This window comes from Pseudochaenichthys georgianus, chromosome 14 (genome assembly GCF_902827115.2).
Source record: "Pseudochaenichthys georgianus chromosome 14, fPseGeo1.2, whole genome shotgun sequence".
NCBI classification, from domain to species: domain Eukaryota; kingdom Metazoa; phylum Chordata; class Actinopteri; order Perciformes; family Channichthyidae; genus Pseudochaenichthys; species Pseudochaenichthys georgianus.
This window is the reverse complement of record NC_047516.1, coordinates 5,236,892-5,262,137: the sequence shown is the minus strand read 5'-3', so window position 1 is coordinate 5,262,137 and position 25,246 is coordinate 5,236,892. Positions and strand designations below refer to the sequence as shown.

At 41.6% G+C, this 25,246-nt stretch overlaps 1 protein-coding gene across 2 annotated transcripts in view; it reads right to left on the bottom strand.

The window, feature by feature from the left end:
* Window positions 1-24,738, bottom strand: part of castor2 (cytosolic arginine sensor for mTORC1 subunit 2) — a 39,928-nt gene extending 15,190 nt beyond the window's left edge. The window contains exons 1-4 of one of the 2 annotated variants that reach the window (XM_034099579.2): window positions 24,672-24,738; window positions 24,368-24,508; window positions 3,825-3,895; window positions 1,991-2,184 (exon numbers count right to left, since the gene is read on the bottom strand). In XM_034099579.2, the coding sequence (XP_033955470.1) occupies window positions 1,991-2,184; window positions 3,825-3,895; window positions 24,368-24,480 (378 nt within the window). In that variant the 5' untranslated portion in view covers window positions 24,481-24,508; window positions 24,672-24,738. Of the gene's footprint in view, window positions 1-1,990; window positions 2,185-3,824; window positions 3,896-24,367 lie in introns of both variants that reach the window. The other variant, XM_034099578.2, reaches the window with a different exon arrangement.
* Window positions 24,739-25,246: the final 508 nt, after the last annotated feature.

Genomic DNA, 25,246 nt, shown 5'->3' with positions numbered 1-25,246 from the left:
TACACCTGCACATCAGCAGGAAAGGACTCTTTAAAGTAGAGACACTACATACTGATATACACCTGAACATCAGCAGGAGAGGACTCTTTAAAGTAGAGACACTACATACTGATATACACCTGAACATCAGCAGGAGAGGACTCTTTAAAGTAGAGACACTACATACTGATATACACCTGAACATCAGCAGGAGAGGACTCTTTAAAGTAGAGACACTACATACTGATATACACCTGGACATCAGCAGGAGAGGACTCTTTAAAGTAGAGACAATACATACTGATATACACCTGAACATCAGCAGGAGAGGACTCTTTAAAGTAGAGACACTACATACTGATATACACCTGAACATCAGCAGGAGAGGACTCTTTAAAGTAGAGACACTACATACTGATATACACCTGAACATCAGCAGGAGAGGAGTCTTTAAAGTAGAGACACTACATACTGATATACACCTGAACATCAGCAGGAGAGGACTCTTTAAAGTAGAGACACTACATACTGATATACACCTGGACATCAGCAGGAGAGGACTCTTTAAAGAATCAGAATACTTTTTTTTAAGGATTGACAAAAGAGGGCTTCAGTCTTCCTATCTTAAATCATAATTGTATTAAATGATGGGTTAGGGACAATGTTCATATTCTTATGGTGGGCTCATTTATAGATTTATACAATCGTGTAACGCTAACAGTGAGAAGCCCAGATCTTAAGCTGCTGTGTTTGGGTCAGCGCAGAGATTTGGAAATGCAACCCGACGCAGCGTGAGACGAGGACAGCGAGAAGAAGGGAGGTGGGTTTGTGTTTTTTTTAAGGCCTCTTTTGATCTGATATACCAATTAGGATTGTGTGTAGACAGGAGACAAGAAACAGAGCCGGGTTTTGAAACCTGGAATTCCAGCTCCGAGGCTGAGCCGCTGATCGTCTTTACGTAACAGATTATAACATCCACACAGGGTATCTTTTTTCATTTTCATAAACATGCCGGAGCTGCTCAGCAGACCTTGTTTTCCCACCAAAGCAAGGCAACACTCCCTGTGGCCAGACAGCCTCGCTATGAGAGACAGGATTTCTCCCTAAGTCAGAAGGAAGTGGAGCTGGAAGAGGAACAGTATATCCAAACGTTATTGCTTTCTCATGTCACCGTGCACGTAGACATTCTTTATGAATGTATTTTTGTGATCTCCATAATATTTTATATTTGGTAAAGATAGATATATTGATAGAAAGTATTATTTGATAGCGTTATGTGTTTATATTGACTATGTTGAATTTCTCCTTGAGATACAGTAACTGACTGTGACGGACGGATAACTTAAATGGAGAAATGTGATGTTTGTAAAGTACAGCTATTTGAATGTAACTGTGTACGTTGAATAAGAAGCAATCCAGACGATCAACCGGATCCTGTGTATAATTATTGCTGCTGCACTTTTCTGTTTTCTACAGAAATCATTTATTGTTGCTGTGGTACCCGTAACACATTTTTCAAAACACATTCTCTTAATTTAACATCTTTTAACATCAAAGTTAGAGCTAAAAGCCAGGACAAATGTAAATAAAATAGAGCGTTATGTTACAGTAAGTGTGTGGGAGAGAAACTGGATTTGAGCCTTTGCAGACCGTTTACATGCACTAAAACATATATAACACGTCAGACTGTGCTCCAGTCAGTCCTCTCAGTAAACACAGAGCTGAATCCAGATCAGATGCACGCTGAAGGCTCTTTGAGCATGTTTTCTCTCAGTGGTCGTGCTGTTATGTTGAATGTGTGTTGTTTGTTGTTCATGTATCGTGTCTTGATGTGTGTCTGTTGATGTTACACATGGAGCTGCTGTGATGCAAGTCACATTTCAGACTTGATCTGGCCAATAAAGTATTATCGAATCGTATCGTAACACACTACAGGAAAAGGGGAAATCCCCCAAAAGCCTAATAGGGCCTCTTTAATTGTACAGGTCAGAGTGCTATCGTCCTCACTCACCAGGATGAAGTCGGTCTGGTAGGTGGACAGCATGAAGACGGAGATGTTGTGGTCGGCCAGCGGAGCGATGACTGATTTGGCGATCTTTGTGACTCCGATGGGCTGCGAGTTGGAGGCGTTCCCCCCCCCCGGCACTACGTTAAGCGCTAACCACGTAGCATCCGCAACGCTGATGTGCTCCGACTGAGGCAACTCTGAGGAAACAGAGACACGAGGGTCAGAAAAACAAGAGGTACGGATTCAAGATTCAAGGCTTTTGTTGTCGTGTGTGCATAGCTACAGTGCAGTTATGACAATGACATTCTTAGGTCAGGGGCTCCTCAGTGCAACACAATAAAACTGATAAAATAGTGCAAGTAAATAAAATAAAATATAAAATAAATAGTGCAGAATAGTCTAAATACAAGTAATTGGAATATTGATATATATATATAAGTTGCAAACAGATGTTATGGATGTTCTTTCAAAAGTTCAGGTGTTTAACAGTCAGGTAAAGTACACACACGACTGCAGTACAACTACACAACACAACCTGAGAAGAGGTGGTAATTTACGCACAGTGGTGGAAGAAGTTCAATCCAATCCATTGCTAAAGTTGTATTGGTAAAAAAGTTCAGAAAAGTTCATTCAGAAAGTCGCTTAAAGGTGGGGTATGTAATTCACTTCAGAAACGCTTTTTGTTATATTCCATGGAATGCTCTTAACATCCCGATAACAATGAATATATTAAATGCTTTGACAATAAATAAATTAAAAAAATCTCATCAGTGGAAGCCGTGGCGCTGTAAAAAGCACGACCAATCATCTGAGCCGGCTAAAGTAACTGGATGGCCTACCTGCCTGTCAGCCTTCCATCGGGGCACAAACTTATCTCGTGCCCTCATTGGTCATGTGCGCGTTCCTGTGTGTTGGAGGAGGGGCTCTGTGAGGAAGTCTGAAGGAAGGGGCAGATTTTTTTCGGCAGCGTACTTTCAAATTCTAGCGCACTCGAGCTGGTTTCTCCATTCTTGCCGACCCCGCCTTTAAGTACAAGTACAGAATTTGGCATCAAAAGTAAAAGTACTCATTCTGTGTAATGGCCATTTAACGATGGTCATTTAAACGGCTTATACTTCTTATAGCCTTATTACTGATGCCTGAGCACGAGTATTAATACATTTTCAAAACACCAGTTTGTAACAAATAGAAAATAAACTGGGAAGTTATTGTGAGCAATGAGCATGAGTAATGGTTCTTCCTTACTTTATTATGAGACGTTTTCTACTTCCTATTTTTCATCTTTTCTACACATTTAAAAAAAGGTTTTACTTTTAATACTTGAAGTCTTTTTTGTTATTCTGTTCATGTAATTAAACAACATTTTAAGTTCAGTTCTCTTACATGTAATGGAGTATTTTAAGACCATAGTTTTACTTCATCCGAGTACTTCTTCCACCACTGACAAAAACAACAACATGTATGATAATACATTTTCCATGTCTTCAGGAGGTTTTAAATGTATATTTGATATGACCCTCCTGGTCTAGTTGAACAGAAAAGAGGCCGATCTAAACTCTGTAGAAAATACCTGTGGCTGTTACGTAACAAATAGCCTGAAGTCTCCAGGGTAACAGAGCAGGGTCACTCAGGAAAAGGTGTGTGTGTGTGTGTACACGCGTGCGTGTGTGTGTGTAATGACATGAATTCACTCAAACAGCCCTTGGCGGCCGTAATGAGCGAGTGTGTTCAAACACAATCACGCATTACACAACGAGATATTTTCCTGCCGCTCCGACCTGCGGTTACCACGGAGACTCTGGAGAGAAACTGCAGAGATACTGGAGAGAAACCCCACCTTTGAAGCCCTCCTCGTCCACGATGATGGTGTAATCCTCCGGGGTCTCCGTCAGGCTGAAGAACTTACATCTGTGGAGGAAGAGAGGAGGCTGTGAAAAAGATAGGTCCAGAGGTGGGAAGTCCATTTTTTTGCATGTATTTATTGATTTTTTTACATTTATCACATTACACAAACACAATTGAACATTCCCCAACATTAGACATATGGCAGATTACAAAATAATGCTAAAAGGTCCACGATACAGTTAACAGAAATCAGTTTAAAGGGCCCATGTCATGCTTTTCCGGTTATTACCCGTCCCTTGTGTTATGAAGGTTTTTCTGCCTGTCTGTGCTGCCCCAGAACGCCTCGTTGGACATTTCTCATCTTCCATTGTTTGCTTCCTGGGTTCTGTGACGTGTGCACACCCAGATCAACAACAAATGACCGGATTGGCCCAAATGGACCAATCCGCGGAGCCCCTCCCTCACCAGGACCCCTTGGCTAACTAACAGGGAGTCCCATTGACCTGCATAGAGCTCCCTGAACGCTGGTAATAGACGGGTTGGGATGGTGGAGAAATGCTCTCCACAGACCCATTCTCACAGCGTTATAAACCTTTTTCTTTCTCAATATCAAGCCACACTTATTGTTTCTACTTCGGCTGTGAGTGTGTGTGTGTGTGCTCAGGATGAGTTTCGCTTGTTCTCGCTGTATCGCCGACCCGGAAACCTGTCCGCTCCTCGCAGCAACGAGCCTCACAACGTCCCGACCAATCAGAGCACACTGGGCTCACCGGGAGGGGGGGGGGGGCAGGAGCTCCAACAAGCCGTGTAGGACAGAGAGTGAATACACCGACTACACAGAGATGCTGTGAGAAACCAATGTGAGTTTGGAACATTGAACAATTTAAATCTATTCTAGTCGACCTCAACAATGGAAATATGATCAGTAGAAATGGCCATGACGTGGGACCTTTAAGGAAAGACCAAGAATATAATTACATTTGTAAATTCAACAAAAATACAATAAAAGCACATCCACGAACAGAGCAGAGTACAGCTTACAATTCTCCAAATAGATGAACTATATTCAACATTTCCTCACAGTCGTTTAGTCTTTTCACTTTAACCTTCCATAGCTTCTGCAATGTCCCCTTTTTTTATAAATTCCCAAAATAATGGAGTAAAATTCAGAAGCTTTCTTCCTTTCTCAAGACTGAGTCGAAGTTAAATTGTTTGGTGGGAAGTACATTTACTCACTAAAGCAAAAGCCTGTGTCTAATATGTAAACATGTCCCAGGTGAGGCACATCATACCTGAAAATAAGCATAATAAACCCCCTTTATGTGTATCATTCAAATCAAAAATGTTGCCAGTGTATTTCTTTGCTAACAGATCCCCTAAAGCAGGGGTTCCCAACCTTTATTCTGCCAAGGACCGGCAGATACTTAAAATTTTTTTTTCGGACCGGTTGTCAATTTTAACTGATTTTATTATTTACTCACCAGCAGCAGGTAGCAACAGAGGCTACTTGTATGTAACAGCCTGAACACATACTAGAACAATATACATCCAAAACATATTAACAAGGTTTAAGAAAGAACCAGTGTCGTTTTTTGGTTTTTCGGAAAAAACGGAAAACCGACGTTATTCAGTTTTTAAACCAAAACGGGAAAACAGATACATCAACGTTTTGGTTTCGTTTGTATGATTTACGGATAATCCAGTGATGGGAAAACGAGGAGAAGGCGCATTATGAAGGAGATGTCTGGTCGCCAAGATGTGTGTGTGTGTGTGTGTGGGTATGTGTGGACTAGCATTACTATATTTGTGGGGACCTAAATCTGTTTACATAGTCACGTGTGGGGACTCGCCTCCCTTATGGGGACACATTGGAGGTCCCCATGAGGGGGATCAAAAATGTTAGGGTGAAGACTTGGTTAGGGTAAGGGTTAGGCATGTGTTGGTTAAGGTTAGGATAAGTCTCTAGGAAATGCATGTAAGTCAATGTAATGTCCCCTGAAGTGATGTATACATGGTGTGTGTGTGTGTGTGTGTGTGTGTGTGTGTGTGTGTGTGTGTGTGTGTGTGTGTGTGTGTGTGTGTGTGTGTGTGTGTGTGTGTGTGTGTGTGTGTGTGTGTGTGTGTGGCATTTGTTTTCAGAAGATATTATGATGGTGACGTTCGTTCCGGTGCACGTCCGACAGCATTTAGCACTACATCGAGATTAAGATTAAACTAATTTATTTTGGGAACACCCGCATATCGGCTACCTATGGAGTTAGCCAGATGTCTGTAAATTACTGTTCATGGTCATTTGAAAACAAATGCCGGTGTCGGACAGACACAAGCGCAGAGCTGAGCAGAGCAGAGCACTACACACCATGCGCCTTGGTGACTGGACATCTCCTTCATAAAACCAATAAAAGGGGGAGCAATCGGGCAGTTCGACGTGTGTAGAGGTGTGTGTAGAGGTGTGTGTGGTTAATACGTAGCAGCCTGCAGTCACTCTTAAACTGTTCTGATGAAGGTAAACACAGCGAAGGCGGTGCGTAAAAAGCAGGTAAAAAGGCACAGCTCTTTATCCGCTGATGCTGCACTTCTCAGAGGCGGAGTTACACGTCCCGCTGCCTCCTGATGTTGCAGCCATTTCATGAAGTGAAGGAGGTTTTCCTTCAAACAGCTGCGGGCAGCAGATACCGTGAGGTCTCGGACATGAATCAAGGCAGACTTAAACAAATAGCTCTACACCCCTGGCCGACATGTCCTTAAAATGAAGTCCGAGTTTGAAATATATCTCGAATAATGTATGCACTGCCATTTCCCCACATCAAAATAACAGTCTGCAATTAAACGGTTGTCTCCTGTGCGCTCCTCTTACTTGGCGCACCGGTAACTTTCTCGTGCGCACAAGAGGCTGAGACCAGGCTGAGACCAGGCTGAGCCCAAGCTGAGCCCAGGCTGAGACCAGGCTGAGACCAGGCTGAGCCCAAGCTGAGCCCCTGAACATCAAAAAGCCATTTTCAACGGTTTTCTGGTGAAAGATTAACCAGGCTACTGGATGAAATAATATTACTGGTATAGGTGCGAAAATTAAACACTTTTAAAAATAAATATTATGATAAAATATTTTTATATATTTATAATTCTGCAAATATTACGATAAACTCACAGCTATTTCGCGGCCCGGCAGTAACACCTCCGCGGCCCGGTATCGGTCCGCGAACCGGGGGTTGGGAACCCCTGCCCTAAAACATCCGTGTCATTTTATGAAATATCCATTTTGTTAAACTTTTTTTCACTTTTGTTTTGATGTTTCTGTCTGGAAAATGTCAAGATTCAAAGCACCAAAAACCCAAACTACTCCCAGATAATGAGAGAAAAAGTCAGCTTGTTGTTATCATGTCCAGCAGACTTTCTGAAGCTCGAATGAAAGCAGCGCTCTGGGAAAACACGGCTGTGACAATCACATCTTCACAGAACAGCCTCTGAATACTCACACGTCACATTTAGCTGAAAGGTGTGAAAACCAAGCGGATAACAGGAGAGACTCAACAATGCTCTCTGTGGGAAGGGCCCAGTTTTAGATTAATTGAGCTGTCACATCTAACTGCAGAGCCAGGACACTGGGAGGACGAACACTCGTGCAATAATTCCCCTTTAGTCGAGTCATTATGAGCACTATTATTATGAGCTTATTGTATGACAGTTTTCCTGCCAGATCTAATTTGAATGATTCAAATCACTTCAGATATTAGGTTTCTCCACACACACACACACACACACACACACACACACACACACACACACACACACACACACACACACACACACACACACACACACACACACACACACACACACACACACACACACACACACACACACACACACACACACACACACACACACACACACACACACACACACACACACACACACACACACACACACACACACACCACACACACACACACACACACACACACACACACACACACACACACACACACACACACACACACACACACACACACACACACACACACACACACACACACACACACACACACACACACGTCTGCTCCGATTGGTTAGCTGGCCTGCTCTGTTGTGATTGGTCAACCTCTTAGAGATGTCCCACCCCTTAGCCAATCACGTACAATGTGTTGGAGCACTAGCCAATAGAAGCGCACGTGTTAAAAAGTGATGTCACCATGTTCGGGAACGTTGGGATTTTAGCCTTTGCAGACCATTTACATGCACAACAACCGATATAACACACTACAGGAAAGGGAAAACCCAACAAGCAGAATAGGGAATCTTTTTTTAACCCTAATTTCCTTTTGCCTTTCTTTCTGCACTGACACTTTTGCTGTAAAAATGCTCTGGGACAAATGAAGGATTTCTGATGTCTTCTATTAGCTGTCACTGAGGGGTAAATCTCTACAAGCCTGCATTACTCACATTCTGCGAGCATGCAAGAAAACTCACAGGGACTCTTTAAATAAGCCGACACTGCACGGCATTGCAAAGCTCTCACAGCAGAGAATACACAACACATGTGTTTTTGTAAACAAATAATTAATAGAAAATGTTTTAAATAATCTCGCGCCCATTTTCTATTTTGTGAGTTGTTGATGTGAGTTATTGACAGTGTTTTCATAAGGAGGATATCTCCATTTCCACGGTGTATATATTTAGGAATTGATATTGACACTTCCTGGTAGCGACCCAAATGTCTTCGTGGCATCGAGTGTCAGAAAATGCCAATTGTTGGAAGCAAATCAGATTCTGCAGCTTAACATTTTTACCTTTGAGCTGCGTTCAGTGATGTTCGTGGCCGTTTATGGGGCAGCAAAACAACCTTGAAACAAAACCCCGACACGTAAGCACCTACTAACGTTGTCATGGTAAACATGTTGGCGGCCTGTTTGAACATCCAGGGTAACATTGGGGCTGTGGATCTGGTAACTTGATGAAAACAAGTGCAATATTCACTCCCTCCACCGACTCCTGGGGGACAAACCTGGGTCTTCAGCTGCTAAAAGTTTTCACCTGATATGGATTGAAGTCAACTAAAAACCCATCTGATTTTCTATGGTTTAATTGGGTCCCTTGAAAGGCGCTATACAAATGCAATCTATTATTATTACTTATTTGTATTATATTCTCAGTGTACTTAGTTTACTCTTTGCTGTTGCAATCCTACTTTTAAGATAAAGATAAAACAAGTTAAGATTTACATTATTGATTCCAATTTGGGAAATGTTTTCGTAACAGCAGCGGTAAAGCAGTAAAACATCTCAAAATTAGAAAACAAAAAATGAATAGTAAAATATAGACAGTGAAAGATATATATGTCCGAAGATTATACGCTATGAAAGACACATAACATTAAGTGCGCAAGAAATGTGTGAAGATAAACCGATGAGTGAATTATGGTAATAGTTTGTCATCCTATTTTTTTATCAGATGCAATTAAAACACTTTAAAGTACATTTGATTTGTTTGAAATGATGCTGTATAAATAAAGGTTGATTGAATGATGTTGATAAGCCGGTATCGTTAAGGATTTATTAGAACTTTGTATATAATGTGTACCTCTTTTATACTAAACCTGCTGCCTGCAATGAGCTAGAAGAGGCTTAATGTGTTGGGTGTGTTTGTAGCAAGCCTCCAGGAAGTGCGCCGGACTCTGAGGAAAATATTCGTTGTGGTCAAACGGCGGTACTACACTTCCAGTATCAGTCGCTGGGCCCGGAAGACTTTTCCCCATTGACTAACATTGGGAAAGAGACGTCTGTAAATCATTGGATAATTATTTTTTAAACTAAATAAACTACCCAGTATGAACATTTGTATAGCCCTTATTAAAAACATTCGGTCCTCAAGTTGTAAAATGTGCTAATAACGTTATTCTGACAGTTATTTTCCTCTGCATTATGAACGCGCATCTAACCCACGGGACCGCGCCGCCCGGCACGTCCATGTGACGTGTTCAGTACTACATGAGTTTTACCTTTACTCATGGATGCACAATAAGAACGGATTATATGATTATATAATACTTTCGTGACGTTTCGCTTTTATCACTGTAAGTACTGAAACAAATACTGCATTTTTATGGCATGGCATTAAATCATACAGACAATGTTCTTCGTTTTTCAGATGAGATTTAAAAAAATGAATCTTCCTTCATCTTCGTGTGTTTTCCCTTTATCTTAATTAATAAACGCTGAAAGTGAATTGGTATGAATGCATGAAAAAAGAGACAACGGGAGATTTGATAGTAAAGACAAGGATGGTCAAATATGCACAAAAGCTGTATGCCCCCGAGAGACAGAACAATTAACTAGTTGCAAAACTGGTGCAGTTAAATTATATACACATTACATCATTAATGGCTGGCTGCCACCCAGACACCTGACTTTAAATAAGTTGCACCACTTGACGCTGCCTGTTTGACAGAATTCATTAAATAAGAGATGAGGAAACTTTAATTTTCTTACATCACTGTCTCACACTCAGACGTTTCTCACTTACTTTGACTCTAATGGAAATGGGAATGTCAACGTGCTCAGCTTAATGCAGAGTAAAAGTGATTTTACTTTAACTTTCACATTTCAAAGATACATATTGTACTTTTTGCTCACGGACTATAATTTGATAACCTGTTTTGAGATAAAGGTTAATGTTAAAACATGTAAAGTATTATTTAAAGGTTTAATGTCATATCATATACACAACTACGATGTAGTATGTAATGAATCTAAAACTTGGGTCACAGGTTCGTCAACAATGCAATTACAAGACATAAATACATATATAAAAACAGTGCAAAATCAGGCGTTAAGTAGTCGTATAGCCTGTGGGATAAAACTGTCTCTGAATATTATTAGGGCCTGAGCACGTAGTGCAAAGACCTATTGAAATCGTCAGTATTATTATTCTTCCGTTATCGGTTCTGCACTTTCGACCTGTTTTTGAGGGGGTTACGACACTATTCATGTAGCGACATTTGGCAACGCCGCCAGGACCGGTGAAAATGTTAACATTCTGGATTCGATGGGAGAAAAATGTTCAACTTGCTCTCTAGCGCCACCTGTGTAAATTCACTGTTTCGAAACATTTACAAAGTCGCAGCGTAAGTCTGACGGACCTGAAATTTTGCACACTTATCTGGGTGGAGCAGCTCTACATATTATCCTCTCATATCCCGAAGATCCGCCTACTTTGATTTTTTTTAAATTAGCATAATGTGAAAAACATTGAAATATTAACTTAAATTCCAATTTCTTGATTTTCCAAACCAAACTTAGTGCACAGCATCAATGGAGGGGCAGACACATTACCGTACAAAATGAGCACGAGGTGTGGAAAAATGTGGCTGACATCAATCAAAACGTATTAGCAAAAGGGTGTGGCCTACACATAAATGCTCACAATTCATCCAAAATGTATCCAAATATCACAGATTTCGGTGGATAGGTTCAGTGTGTCTTGGGGAATAGGCACAACAAACAATGTTCATTTCGAACAATAGGGGGCGCCAAAAACACAACTAATTTATATCTCAAGAACCGATGGACTAAAAAAATATATATTGTCATAGACATACTGGCAGGGTGAGTATAAACTGAGATGTAAAGGGTCGCAACCAATGAAAAATGTGGGCGTGTCCTATTCAGTTTTTTCTCGAAATCGAAGGGTTAAAAAATGTACCGAGCCATAAGTAGGGGAGAAAATGAGTTACGGCCTTTAAATTCGGAACGCATGTCACAGCCCACAACCTCTTTCAGACTGTAGAAAAAAATCGGACGTTTTAGCAAATATGTCTCAGTAGCGCCCCCTATTGTGCGGTAGTCAAATATAGTTTCTTCGAACTACCCGAAACTTCGCACAGAGATTCCTCATGGAAATGCGGACATATTTCAAAATGGCTTCCATTATCTCCGCCCCCCATGAAGTCGGCCTTTTTGAAATATGTCCATTTTAAGCGCATTTTCGCATACTTGTCCTAGGAAAATGGTCGGAAACATTTCAAACCAGGACAAGATCAGCCCATATCCAATGTGATGCTAAATTGCGAATGAATAGTCGACTGCTCAAACTGAACATGTACCAATTTTGACGATTTAAATGCCACAAAATCGCTAAAATGACTTTCGGACGCAAAACTTGGAACACACGTCACAACCCACGTCTTTTTCCAGACTGTACAAAAAAAATGTACATTTTTGTACACCAGCTCAGTAGCGCCCCCTATTGTGCGATAGTCACATATAGTTTCTCCAAACTACCCCAACCTTGCCACAGACATTACTGATGGAATTGCGGACATATTTCAAAATAGCTTCCATTAGCCCCGCCCCCCAGAAAGTCGGCCATTTTGAAAAATCTGTGTTATTCATGCATTTTAAGCGCTTTTTCGCAAACATCTCCTCGGGAAAAGATCGGGAAAATTCCAGTCCAGGACAAGTTAAGCCCATATCCAATATCATGTTAAATTGCGAATAAAATAGTTGCTAGCTCAATCGGGGCGAACGTAAGCTAACAGAGAATGTATCATTTTTGACGATTTACATGTCTCAAATGACTCCAAACTACTCGCATATAGTTTTCCAGATATTCACGAAACGCTGTATACACATTACTATTATGATGGCACACAAATTTACCAGCAACAGCTCTGCTTATTAATTTCACACATTAACCATAAACACCGCCCCTTGAACCTCCTGGTGGACACCGGTGGTCAGGGAAGCCGTCCGACTGAAGAAGGAGGCCTTCAGGGATTTGTTATCCCGGGGGACTCCCGAGGCAGGTGCAAGGTACCGACAGGCCCGAAGGGCAGCAGCCTCATCCGTGGCCGAGGCAAAGCAGCGGGTGTGGGAGAAGTTCGGAGAAGACATAGAGAAGGACTTTCGGGCGGCACCAAAGTTGTTCTGGAAAACTGTCCGACACCTCAGGAGGGGGAAGCAGGGAACCATCCAAGCTGTGTACAGTAAGGATGGGACGTTGTTGACCTCAACTGATGGAGTGTTGGGGCGTTGGAAGGAACACTTTGAGGAACTCCTGAACCCGACAACTCCGCCCTCTATGTTAGAGGCAGAGCTGGAGTATGACGGGGGATCAACGCCAATCTCCCCGGGGGAGGTCACTGAGGTCGTCAAACAACTCCACAGTGGCAAAGCCCCGGGGGTGGATGAGATCCGCCCGGAAATGCTGAAGGCTCTGGGTGTTGAGGGACTGTCATGGTTGACACTTCTCATCAACGTTGCGTGGAAGTCGGAAACAGTACCGAAGGAGTGGCAGACCGGGGTGGTGGTCCCCCTTTTCAAAAAGGGGGATCAGAGGGTGTGTGCCAATTACAGAGGCATCACACTACTCAGCCTCCCCGGGAAAGTTTACTCCAAGGTACTCGAAAGGAGGGTCAGGCCGATTGTCGAACCTCAGATTGAGGAGGAACAATGCGGATTCCGTCCTGGTCGTGGAACGACGGATCAGCTTTTTACTCTCGCAAGGATCATGGAGGGGGCCTGGGAGTACGCTTATCCGGTCTACATGTGTTTTGTAGACTTGGAGAAGGCGTATGACCGGGTTCCCAGGGAGTTACTGTGGGAGGTGCTGCGGGAGTATGGGGTGAGGGGGTCTCTACTCAGGGCCATCCAATCTCTGTACTCCCAAAGCGAGAGCTGTGTCCGGGTCCTCGGCAGTAAGTCAGACCCATTTCCGGTGAGGGTTGGCCTCCGCCAGGGCTGCGCTTTGTCACCAATCCTGTTTGTAATATACATGGATCGGATTTCGAGGCGTAGTCGTGGGGGGGGGGGGGGGGCTGCAGTTCGGTGGACTAAGGATTGCACCACTGCTTTTTGCAGATGATGTGGTTCTGATGGCTTCATCGGTCTGCGACCTTCAGCACTCACTGGATCGGTTCGCAACCAAGTGTGAAGCGGCTGGGATGAGGATCAGCACCTCCAAATCTGAGGCCATGGTTCTCAGCAGGAAACCGATGGACTGTCCACTCCAAGTAGGGAATGAGTCCTTACCCCAAGTGAAGGAGTTCAAGTATCTCGGGGTCTTGTTCTCGAGTGAGGGATCAATGGAGCGTGAGATGGGCCGGAGAATCGGAGCAGCGGGAGCGGTATTGCAGTCGCTTTACCGCACCGTTGTGACGAAAAGGGAGCTGAGCCGGAAGGCAAAGCTCTCTGTCTACCGGGCCATTTTCGTTCCTACCCTCACCTATGGTCATGAAGGATGGGTCATGACCGAAAGAAGGAGATCGCGGATACAAGCGGCCGAGATGGGTTTCCTCCGCCGGGTGGCTGGTGTCTCCCTTAGAGATAAGGTGAGAAGTTCGGTCATCAGGGAGGGACTTGGAGTTGAGCCGCTCCTCCTTCGCGTCGAAAGAAGCCAGTTGAGGTGGTTCGGGCACCTAGTTAGGATGCCACCTGGGCGCCTCCCTAGGGAGGTGTTCCAGGCACGTCCAGCTGGGAAGACACCAAGGGGTAGACCTAGGACCAGGTGGAGGGATTATATCTGTTCGCTGGCCTGGGAGCGCCTTGGGATCCCCCAGTCAGAGCTGGTTGATGTCGCCAGGGAAAAGAAAGTTTGGGGCTCTCTGCTGGAACTGCTACCCCCGCGACCCGACCACGGATAAGCGGGAGAAGATGGATGGATGGATGGAACCATAAACACCCAATACATATAAAACTCCTAAACAATGTATGGTGAAATGTTTTCCATCTTTGTTTTTCTATCTACGACTACAAACAGTATTTCCACTACAAGCACAACAGTAACACATCTTTCTATGCAATACAATAGAACAGTATGTGTTCACAGCCAATCCATGATTTAATGAGTATTTCCTTTGTGCCAAGAGCTGATTTAGTATATTGCATCAACGACCTTTTCAATTAAATTGACAATTCTTTTGTGTAATTAATAGTGTGTGAAACCAGGCAGAGTGAGTGACATGGTGTTCATTTCCACTATGCCAAAGCAGTTTACAGTTGCTGACGGTGTAAGGTAATATATATTGTCCTAAGTAATTGTATGTAGCTGTGTTCAAAGGAGTACACGTTACAAGGCCGTGCGGGGGGAGCTGCCAGACCCAGATGTCCTCAAAGTCAGCGAGGTATACAAGGACCTCTCAGCAGACATCTCACCACGAAAAAAAACCGAATGGCTCACTACTCAACTCAATCTTGTGCACAGAGCCTATAGAACACATAATTTAAACCAGCAGGATGTAAACAGAGGAGAACAGCCGGTCTGATTTAGTGCCATGTGATTATCCTGTAATGAGTAACATACACAGTGTTGATCGACTATATAAACAGTTCATTTATTGTCTCGATACATGTGTTGTGTAAGACATTAATATCGCAATTGGTGTGTTATACTGAAATGTGTTGACCTATACTTTATACTTTATTTATATATATGTATGCTTTTCATTGGAACACGCGGTGGGTGTGTGCAGTGCTAATGCTAATACCTAGCGCCACTTGTTTTGATGTACGTTTTTGTTGGTAACCTCGCTAGTTTGTATATGTTAGTGTTGAGGTGGGCACCGTTAGATTCTGTGTCTCCTTGCGGTCATAAACAATGTGTTTGATGTGGAGCTAGGATAAGTAATAAGGGAGCTAGGAGTGATTTTCGGTGCAGTAATAGGTTAGCATTTTTCGCTCGGGGCTAATTCAGAGGCTCACTGTTAGCATTGTGTGTTTTTTGTAAAAAAATAAATGAAAAAGATCAGTTAAATTAGTTTTTTTCCCGTTCTATGGATATAAAATATTCATAGTTTATTAAATATTAAGCTTCCTTAGACGTTGTTTCCTGAAAATGACGCGATTACGGGTCCGTGGGGCCTAAGACGATAACCGAGTATGTTTTATTTTTATTTTATTTATTTTTTCACAACAGTTGTATGTGGATGGAATGAATACCTATAGTGATAATACAAAGTAATAAAATGATTTTTACAGTGAAAACGTTCAAATGGAACTGATGGTTCCCAAATTACCCAGAGGTGAGGTGGACTTTATTTTTCTAAACCTCTCTTAAAAAGGTCAAATTTCACTTGTTTTGCATCAATCTTGATACAGGATACTTATTATATGTTATAGTTTGGATTCCTAAAGCTTTTAGTCTACTAAACTCATCATTCAAGGGTGGTTTTCACTATAAGTAATGGTTTTTTTTTAGGCGGACATTAGAATTTACATGTTTTTACTATGTTCCATCTCAATTTACTTTAAAATAAAAACATCTCTATCGTACGGTGGCCCGTACGATAGAAACCACAGCATTTCACAAAACACAACAGCATTTCAGAAAACACAACAGCATTTCACAAAACGCCGCAGCATTTCACAAAACACCGCAGCATTTCACATTGGACGGAAAGGGTATTCCTTAGGGAGAACACTTATTGTTTGTGATATTGTTTGTGGACAGAGCCAGCCAGAGAAGCACTGCTGTGATTGGTTGTTTTTGCTGCCAATCAAGAAATGACTTCGTGATTGGACCAACACATCAGCCGTTAGCTGTTAGCACACACTCAGAGCTCACAGCTCCTCATATCTGTTCAGAAACTGGACAAAAGTTAAAGATATGCAAAACACAGACTGTCTATGTCATGGTGAATACAGTCGCTGCTTTATTTATGTCTGTATGATGTTGTTGTGAGTGTGGACGGAGCAGCTACAGGTTAGTTTAGCCTGATCGATCCGATTCCGATTTACATGGAGATCCGGCCCGCCCCCTCTCCAGCGTCTTTTTTGAATCACAGGAGTAAACACAGAATTAATGCTTTATTAATTCATGGTTTTTAAGGGGCTTATCTCCATGTAAATACTATGGTAGACTACCCAGTTACTAAATCAGCCTACTATCACCTAAAGAACATATCTAGGATTAAAAGACTAATGTCACAGCAGGATTTGGAAAAACTTGTCCATGCCTTTATCTTCAGTAGACTCGACTACTGCAATGGTGTCTTCACAGGTCTCACTAAAAAATCTATTAGAAAGCTGCAGCTGATTCAGAACGCCGCTGCTCGAGTCCTCACTAACACTAAGAAAGTGGATCACATCACTCCTGTTCTGAAGTCTTTACACTGGCTTCCTGTGTGTCAAAGAATAGATTTCAAAATACTGCTGCTGGTTATAAAGCACTGAATGGTTTAGGCCCAAAATACATTACTGACCTCCTGCTAAACTATGAACCATCCAGATCTCTCAGGTCTTCAGGGACTGGTCAGCTTTCTGTCCCCAGAGTCAGAACTAAACATGGAGAAGCAGCGTTCAGTTATTATGCTCCAAATATCTGGAACAAACTCCCAGAAACCTGCAGGTCCGCTGCAACTCTGACTACTTTTAAATCCAGGCTGAAGACTTTTCTTTTTGTCGCTGCTTTTAATTGAACTATTCATATCTTAAACTGCACTGTAACTTTTATCCATGTACTTTTTCTTGTAATGTTTAATTGAACTATTTATATTTTAGACTGCACTGTAACTTTTATCCATGTATTTTTCCTTAATGTTTATTTGATTAGCTTTTCTTTTTTAATGCTTAATGTCTTTCATTTTTTTTTTTGTAAAGGACTTTGAATTGCCTTGAGTTGAAAAGTGCTCTATAAATAAACTTGCCTTGCCTTACCCAATATTCGCATCGCTCTAATCGCTTGAGTTTCACCGCGGCTGTCAGCTGTGTTTGCTCCTGTCATTCAAACAAGACGCGCTGGAGAGGGGGCGGGAAGTATCTCCATGTAAATCCTATAGGAGATACCAACTACAACAAAATGAACATATTTGACAGTGATTTAATTGTAATACACGTTTCAAAGTGATGCCGAAGTAACTAATACTGATAACGGTTAGTAAAAACCATGAATTAATGCTTTGACAAGTCTGCAGACAAGACGGCAGGCGAAAAGCTTTTAAAATGCGTGTTTTCAGAATGGAATCGGATCCATCAGGCTAAACTAACCTGTAGCTGCTCCGTCCACACTCACAACAACGTCATACAGACATAAATAAAGCAGCGACTGTATTCGCCATCTGTGGTTTGTACATATTTAACTTTTGTCCAGTTTCTGAACAGATATGAGGAGCTGTGAGCTCTGAGTGTGTGCTAACGGCTGATGTGTTGGGAGGGACCGGTTGGGACATATTGCGCTGTCGGACGTTGACCAATCACGAAGCATCATTTCTTCACTGGCAGCAAAAACAACCAATCACAGCAGTGCTGTCTGGCTGGCTCTGTCCAATCATAAACAAGAAGTGTTCTCCCTACGGAATACCCTTTCCGTCCAATGTGAAATGCTGTGGTGTTTTCTGAAATGCTGCGGCGTTTTGTGAAATGCTGTAGCGTTTTGTGAAATGCTGTTGTGTTTTCATTTTAAGTCATACGCTAATATTAACCAATACACAGCTTAAATTATTACTTTACTTACCTTGACCACATAACAGCTGTATTGAAGGTTTGCTTTTTGATCAATAAACACAACAACAAAAAGCAACTCCACTGGTATGGAACATACATGGCCTAATATCAAGAGGAGATGCGTTTATTGAGTAAACAAACAGTCAAGGGCAGAACGTCTGCACAACCCACTGCACCGCACGCCACGGTTAACCTGTTAAGCCGGCGGGGACCCTGTTTTTTTTTTCCACGACACTGTGTCTCAGAGCATCTTAATATTTAAAAACCTATTAATGTGTTATACCAGATTAAAGAGAAGAATCTCAGCTAACTGACGATAAGAACTATTTTTACCGAAACAAAACAAAAGTCTCACAAGAAGCGTTAGCATTAGCCCTTAGCTAAAACGGGCAGATGCTACTTCCGGTGCCAACTAGCAAAAACGACCTTTAAAACGTAATGTTTTCTGCACAAACTACATATCATCTGAAAGCTGATACTCCACAGATTATTTTTGTTATAAGTATCATCACTGTAGGACACAAACTCACTGAGCTATCAGCCAGAACAGAGAAGAAAAAAAACAACAGTTTTCAAAACCATAACAATAAGTATGTCTTACCGTTGCTGTTTTGTGATCAAAGCTCTTGTTCAAGGGAATAATAACGCTGCATAAGGTTAATCCAATGTCTCTTAGTCACTTTAGAATTGTTCCTGATAATCTCATTACATTCATGGCAGCAGAGTAGGTATAGAGTTTTGCAGTCCCGAGCTAATGCTGTCTCACGTGCTGTTTACGCAAACCTCTCTCTACTTGATGTAAGTGTTTAGCGGGACTTACTAACTGTCACTCGATTCTATTGGCTCCAACGGTTCAGAAAAGGTGTCAATCACCCAAATCGACCAATGGGTTCCAAAGATATGATCCTGCGTAGTATAAACTACGCCCGCTCCATTACGCATTACGCAGCCAGAAGGGAGAGCTTCACCACCGAGGCGAGCAGGTGCTAGAGATGCTAGCTGACGATAGCGGGGCTTTGATCATACCAAATGACTCTTCGTCGGATGATGAAGATCTCCTCCAGCCAGACCTGGATCCGGGCAGTAGTGACTCGGATGTTGAACTTCCACCACGGGAACGGTATGTAATCTCTCTGTTTTTATATATTACTTATGTGTTTGGTGGAACTGCGTCACAGTGCTAGCTTAGCCAAGAAGCTACAGGAATGATTAGGCAAAATGCTAAATAGTTTTACTTGTCTTTTTGGAGTTACATTTTCTAAATGAATGGCCAGTGAATGAATATATACATGTGTTTACTTATTTATTTGGTGTAATATTATTTATTTATATTCCAATATTATCCTTTTTATATATTACTTTTGTGTTTGGTGGAACTGCATCACAGTGTTAGCTTAGCCAACAGGAATGATTAGCCAAAATGCTAAATAGTGTTACTTGTCTTTTTGGAGTTACATTTTCTAAATGAATGGCCAGTGAATGAATATACATGTGTTTACTTATTTATTTGGTGTAATATTTCATTTATAGTCCAATATTATCCTATAAGTATAAACCAGTGAATTAATCTAATCTCTTTGTTTTTCCACATTTGTTAGATGCAGCAGGACAAAGCCACACACCCAGAAGACTGTCAGGGAGCAGCTTGCTGCAGAATTGTTGGAGTTTGCTGAAGGCCCTGCATCTCCACCACCCCCTCCTCCACCACTCACATGCATGCCCGAGTATTATGGGGAAGATGCAGTCCGGGACACGAACGTTTGAGAAATTACGAACGGCTCATTTCGGAGGACACGCGCGCATCTGCTTGACGCCGGGACGACCAGCGACCCTCCCCTACAGGCGCTCGGACGCGAAGGCCCGCCCACAACTGCGTGCACGTCTGTGACCGCAGTTTTAATTTATATTATTATAGAGATTAAATTATTCCCTTAAAAAGAGAAAGCAAGAAAATAAAAAAACATCATTTACACAAAAAAGCTCGAGCCCTTCACTGCATCCATTTCAATGTATTGTCTGGTTTTGATTGGTTTATTTCTGTCTTTGTTTTGTGTGTAGCTGATCCTTTGAGTTGATATCTGAAAGCCATGTTGTTTTGTACATGCGAGTTAGGAAAGAAAACAGGTGAGGGCGGGGTCTGTGGTCTTCATTACACGAGCCTAATGCGTCTAATGCACCACCCGGGGGGCACGTAACGTGACCCAAAACAAACGCACCCACGTGTATGCGTCCACAGGTGCACGCTGATTGCTGGAAAGCTAGCGGTGGCGGTGAATTCAACATAAACACAGAGACCTTAACCGACACTGAGGACTATTTTGTGAATAAATGTACAGTCTATGGAATAAACGAGCAGAGGGGCATTTTGTGGAGGACTTCTCTCTCAAAACCATTCAGAAAGGTGAGTCCAAAAACAAACTAATAACGGATTTAACCAGAGACGTTTTAGAAAAGACATGCAGCACTGAGATCTGTATCTGGTTCACATGTGATTCGTCACGACTCATCTCTTTATAGGAGCGACAGGTGTAGTAACTCTAATGGGAGGAGTGAACGAGATCTCGGATTATGACAGATTATTACATCACAAAGAATCGAAATATGAACAGACTTTTCATAAACCACATTTCATGGCATTTTTCAGACGGACAATTCAGGGGGAAAAGTACCAATGTGTCTGATTTGTCTAGCTCTCGCGAGATCTGGCAACACAGCGGGATTTCAGACAACTAACGTTAATGTAAACAAACATATTTAATAATAAAATAACTAATTACAATCATCCTAAATAGTATAAAGGTTAAACACTTCTAAACTTACTTTCATCTACTTTTCATCTATCTGTTTTACTGTGTGTTTTTATGTGTAGATACTGTTGTTTATTTCACTTGTCACGTGAAATCAATTTGTAACTATGTTTTGAGAAGTGCTATATTAATAATGTTTATTATAATAATGATGACACTTCCTGTCTCCTAAACGGGCATGTGCTAAGGTATTTCTATTTGATTTAGGTAACATTAGACGTGACACCGCCTGCTTTTAGCTTAACACATAATAGTTAGGTAAGGATTTGTTGATGTTAGCTTAAAAGTTTGGCGCAAGATCCCGAAATGCAAGATCTCGTGTTGTTGAGTTTGACAAATCTGATGTACTGTAACTCTTGATAGGATTGCATCAATGTTGTTGTACTTTAAAAAAGGTGCTGCTTGTGTGTGTGGCTGCAGCAGCTGTGGAGTTGAAGTTCTACCAGAAGTGGTTATTCGTGTTATTTGTTGTTGCATACGTCCAGTTGTTTTTATTGTTGGTTGTTTGGTTTAAATGTCTCTTTTCTTGGTGTATAATTGATATCAGTTGTTGCAGAGCGCTGTCTTTAAAGAATACTGTTGATTTGGACCAATGAGGTCTCTGTGATGTGATGTGTTATTGCACCTTTTTGTGGCCTAAATATGTTAATTTAACATATTTCCTTTTTTTAAATGTAACGCAGCGACTTCACCTCAGTGCTTGTTTTAAACACTTCCATATCAATATTGGGATCAGCTTTGAAAACCCAGGATGAGTTATAATGTAATAAATGTCATGCATTTTTTGTGTTATAAAGTTATGTCACCCTATGATCCCACTATTTCTAAAAGTGATGTTTTATGTAGAGGCAGTCCACCCTCCCTGACATAACGACTCGAGCGACATCATCAAATATGAACACGCTTTCAAGAACGACAGTTAATCTCCAGGAAGAGAAAGCAGCAGAGGTGTTGTCTTTTAAAAAGAGAGGTGATTGTTAAGGATATCCATATTAGGATATGACGATACTCAAATGATCACGGTTCATATCAAATCGGTACATTGTCCAGCCCTAGTTCACACAACTAGACATGTATATGATTGCTTTGAAATGGTTGAAACACCAACGATAGCCTTATACACTTAGGTTTGGGTGTAATTACTGTAAACAGTTGACTTTGACCAACGTGAGGCATCCATGTTTGTGGGTTTCTGGGCACTTTCCTTTTTATTAAAGGTGGGGTAGGTAAGTTTGAGAAACCGGCTCGAGATACACTTTTTGTTATATTCCATGGAATGCTCTTAACATCCCGATAGCAATGAATATCTGAAGTGCTTTGACAAAAGATCCATACAAAATGTCATCTGTGGAAGCCGTGGCGCTGTAAAAAGCTCGACCAATCATCTGAGCCGGCTAAAGTAACTGGATGGCCTGCCTGCCTGTCAGCCTTCCATCTGGGCACAAACTTATCTCGTGCCCTCATTGGTCATGTGCGCGTTCGTGTGTGTTGGGGGAGGGGCTCTGTGAGGAAGTGGCAGATTTGTCCCGGCTGTGTATTTTCAAATTCTAGCGCACTCGAGCTGCTTTCTCCAAAATTACCTACCCCACCTTTTAAGTGGCAATATGAAGAGCTTTCTGAGAAGTGTCCCAGTCTTAAATGTGACTTTCTTGTTGAGTTGAATGCTATGGATGCCTGGAATTGTTATTTACAGCAACTCAGATATCACATGAATGCAGCCCAGCTAAACTATTTCCCGAGGAGGCCTTGCAACATGCTACGAGTCGAGTCATGTTTGCAAGAGAAAAAGTAAATTTTATAGAAAGATTCTGCTTATGTTTGCATTGAACAGCGGGTAATGAGCATGCTAACGGGTGCTAATGTCACCACATGGAGCTCTGCCGCTTCTCGAACTGGATTATGCAATAGCCGTGGCAGCTGTGGCTCTTTTTCCACCAGCAACACAAATCAGTTCACACATGAGCTTGGAAATAACAGAATGAGTGTTATTAAGTTACAGTTACACTGAGCAACGAAACGCTACAAGCTCCTCTCTCCGACGAGAATACAAAGTTGACTTGGATTGCAGGGTGCACACATTGAAAAGACGATTTGTGTGTAATGTCTATACTCAAAGTGTCTTTTATTATCAAATATAAGAAGCATGTCCACCCAAGAGTGGCTGCAATTGATAAGATAATAATGTTATTTAGTCTGAAACATGTCATTGATGAAATGGTAAGTTAAATGGACATACAATTAAAATGCAACTATGTTTCTTAGTAAAGTATTTGTTTTAATCTTTTTTCTATCAACAAATGCCAACCATTCTCTGGTGCTGCCCTCTCCAAAATGAGTATTTTCTGTTTTTATTTTTTACCTGAATATTTTGGGGTGTTGGACTTTTAGTGGGACAAAACAAGACATTTAAAAGGGTTGAGCTTAGTTAATTGCGATCATGATTTTATTTAACAGATCACTTAATGCTGGGTAATTGTAGCCTTGAGCAACATTAGCTGGGTGATTTCAATGATGTAAGGTAATGAGTAATCTGTAGGGACGGTGTTATCAGTAACTTCTCCACACAGGAGTTTTGATTATCAGCTGACTGACTTTCCCTGTTGTGTAACCTTAGTGACAGCACATGTGCTTCGGCTAATATACAAAGATTAGGGTGGGAATAAAACCTGCACAACAGAGCAATGCCAAGCCTCTTGTTGTCATGTTATTGCTAAAGGAGCCATTTAATTAAAGTTCCCTCAGGCTGAATGACTCAGGACAGGAAATAGCCTGCTGTAAATGCCCTCAGCTGCTGCTTTTCAAACTCTGGTTGAAAACATCGCCTAATTTCCACACACACACACACACACACACACACACACACACACACACACACACACACACACACACACACACACACACACACACACACACACACACACACACACACACACACACACACACACACACACACACACACACACACACACACACACACACACACACACACACACACACACACACACACACACACACACACACACACACACACACACACACACACACACACACACAGATGGCACAAAGCTACAAAATGACACTACAGAAACGAGGATAGGCCTGGAAACTGATGCCACAAACACTCTTAAATATATTTTTTTTGGAGCATTGACACAACTATAGGAGGCAGGCAGACTGTGCATGAAGCATTAGTTTTCTATAATGTTACCAACAGCAGTATCCTTGCAGTAAACAATACAAAAAACACATACAATGACAGTGGTTATTTCCATATATGTTGTGAAGTTACCTACCTTGTTTTGGAGGCCAGGAAAGCGAGTTTTATTAATCCATGAGTGCAGATCTGGATCCCCTCTTTCTCTATACTCGCCACTTTCAAGCTGTGCTCTAAAATATGAAGCTCCATCTTTTACGTCTTCTCATTTGAGGAGCGACTAAAATGTACAAATAACAAAAACCGAAACACTTTCAAATGAGATGCATAAATAAATAAATACACACACGCATACACACACACGGCAGGGGAAAGGGTGTATTAAATAGAGAAAGAAAAGCGAGGCAGGGTGGTTTAAAGAAAGCAAAGAGGTAAAAACGGACCTGCTGTCAACCCCTGCAACGGAACCACGCGCACTTCTGGTAGAAGATTTTCAAAATTAAAGCCTCCGGCACACAGACGCAGTGAAAGGAACATTTAGTTTTTTTTCTACCTAATAAATAGACACCATTATATCTTCTGTGTGATTAGTATGTCTTAATTGTTGGTTTTATATTTGGTACTGACTAAAAACTAAGTTTGCTACATCTGAATTCATGAGATGTATGTAGGTGGATTTTGTTATCATTAGAGAGGCTAGCAGTTTCCATCTGCTTCCATTGTTTATGCTAAGCTAACTGCTGGCTATAGCCTCATATTTACCGTACACATATGAGAATGGCATTGATCTTATTGTCTAACTATTGCTTGTTAGAATATATAAGCAGATTTACCAATTATTTCCATCAAGGACAATTAAGTCTTCTATACATATTTATTTTAAACACAAATACCAAGTTCCAGACAATGGGAATATGTTGCTTTGCTATTGTATCTATTTTCTTTTTATTTCAATTGTTTTATGTTATAAAACCTAATTGATTAGTTAAAAAAAATATATGAAAGAAGTATCTGTTTT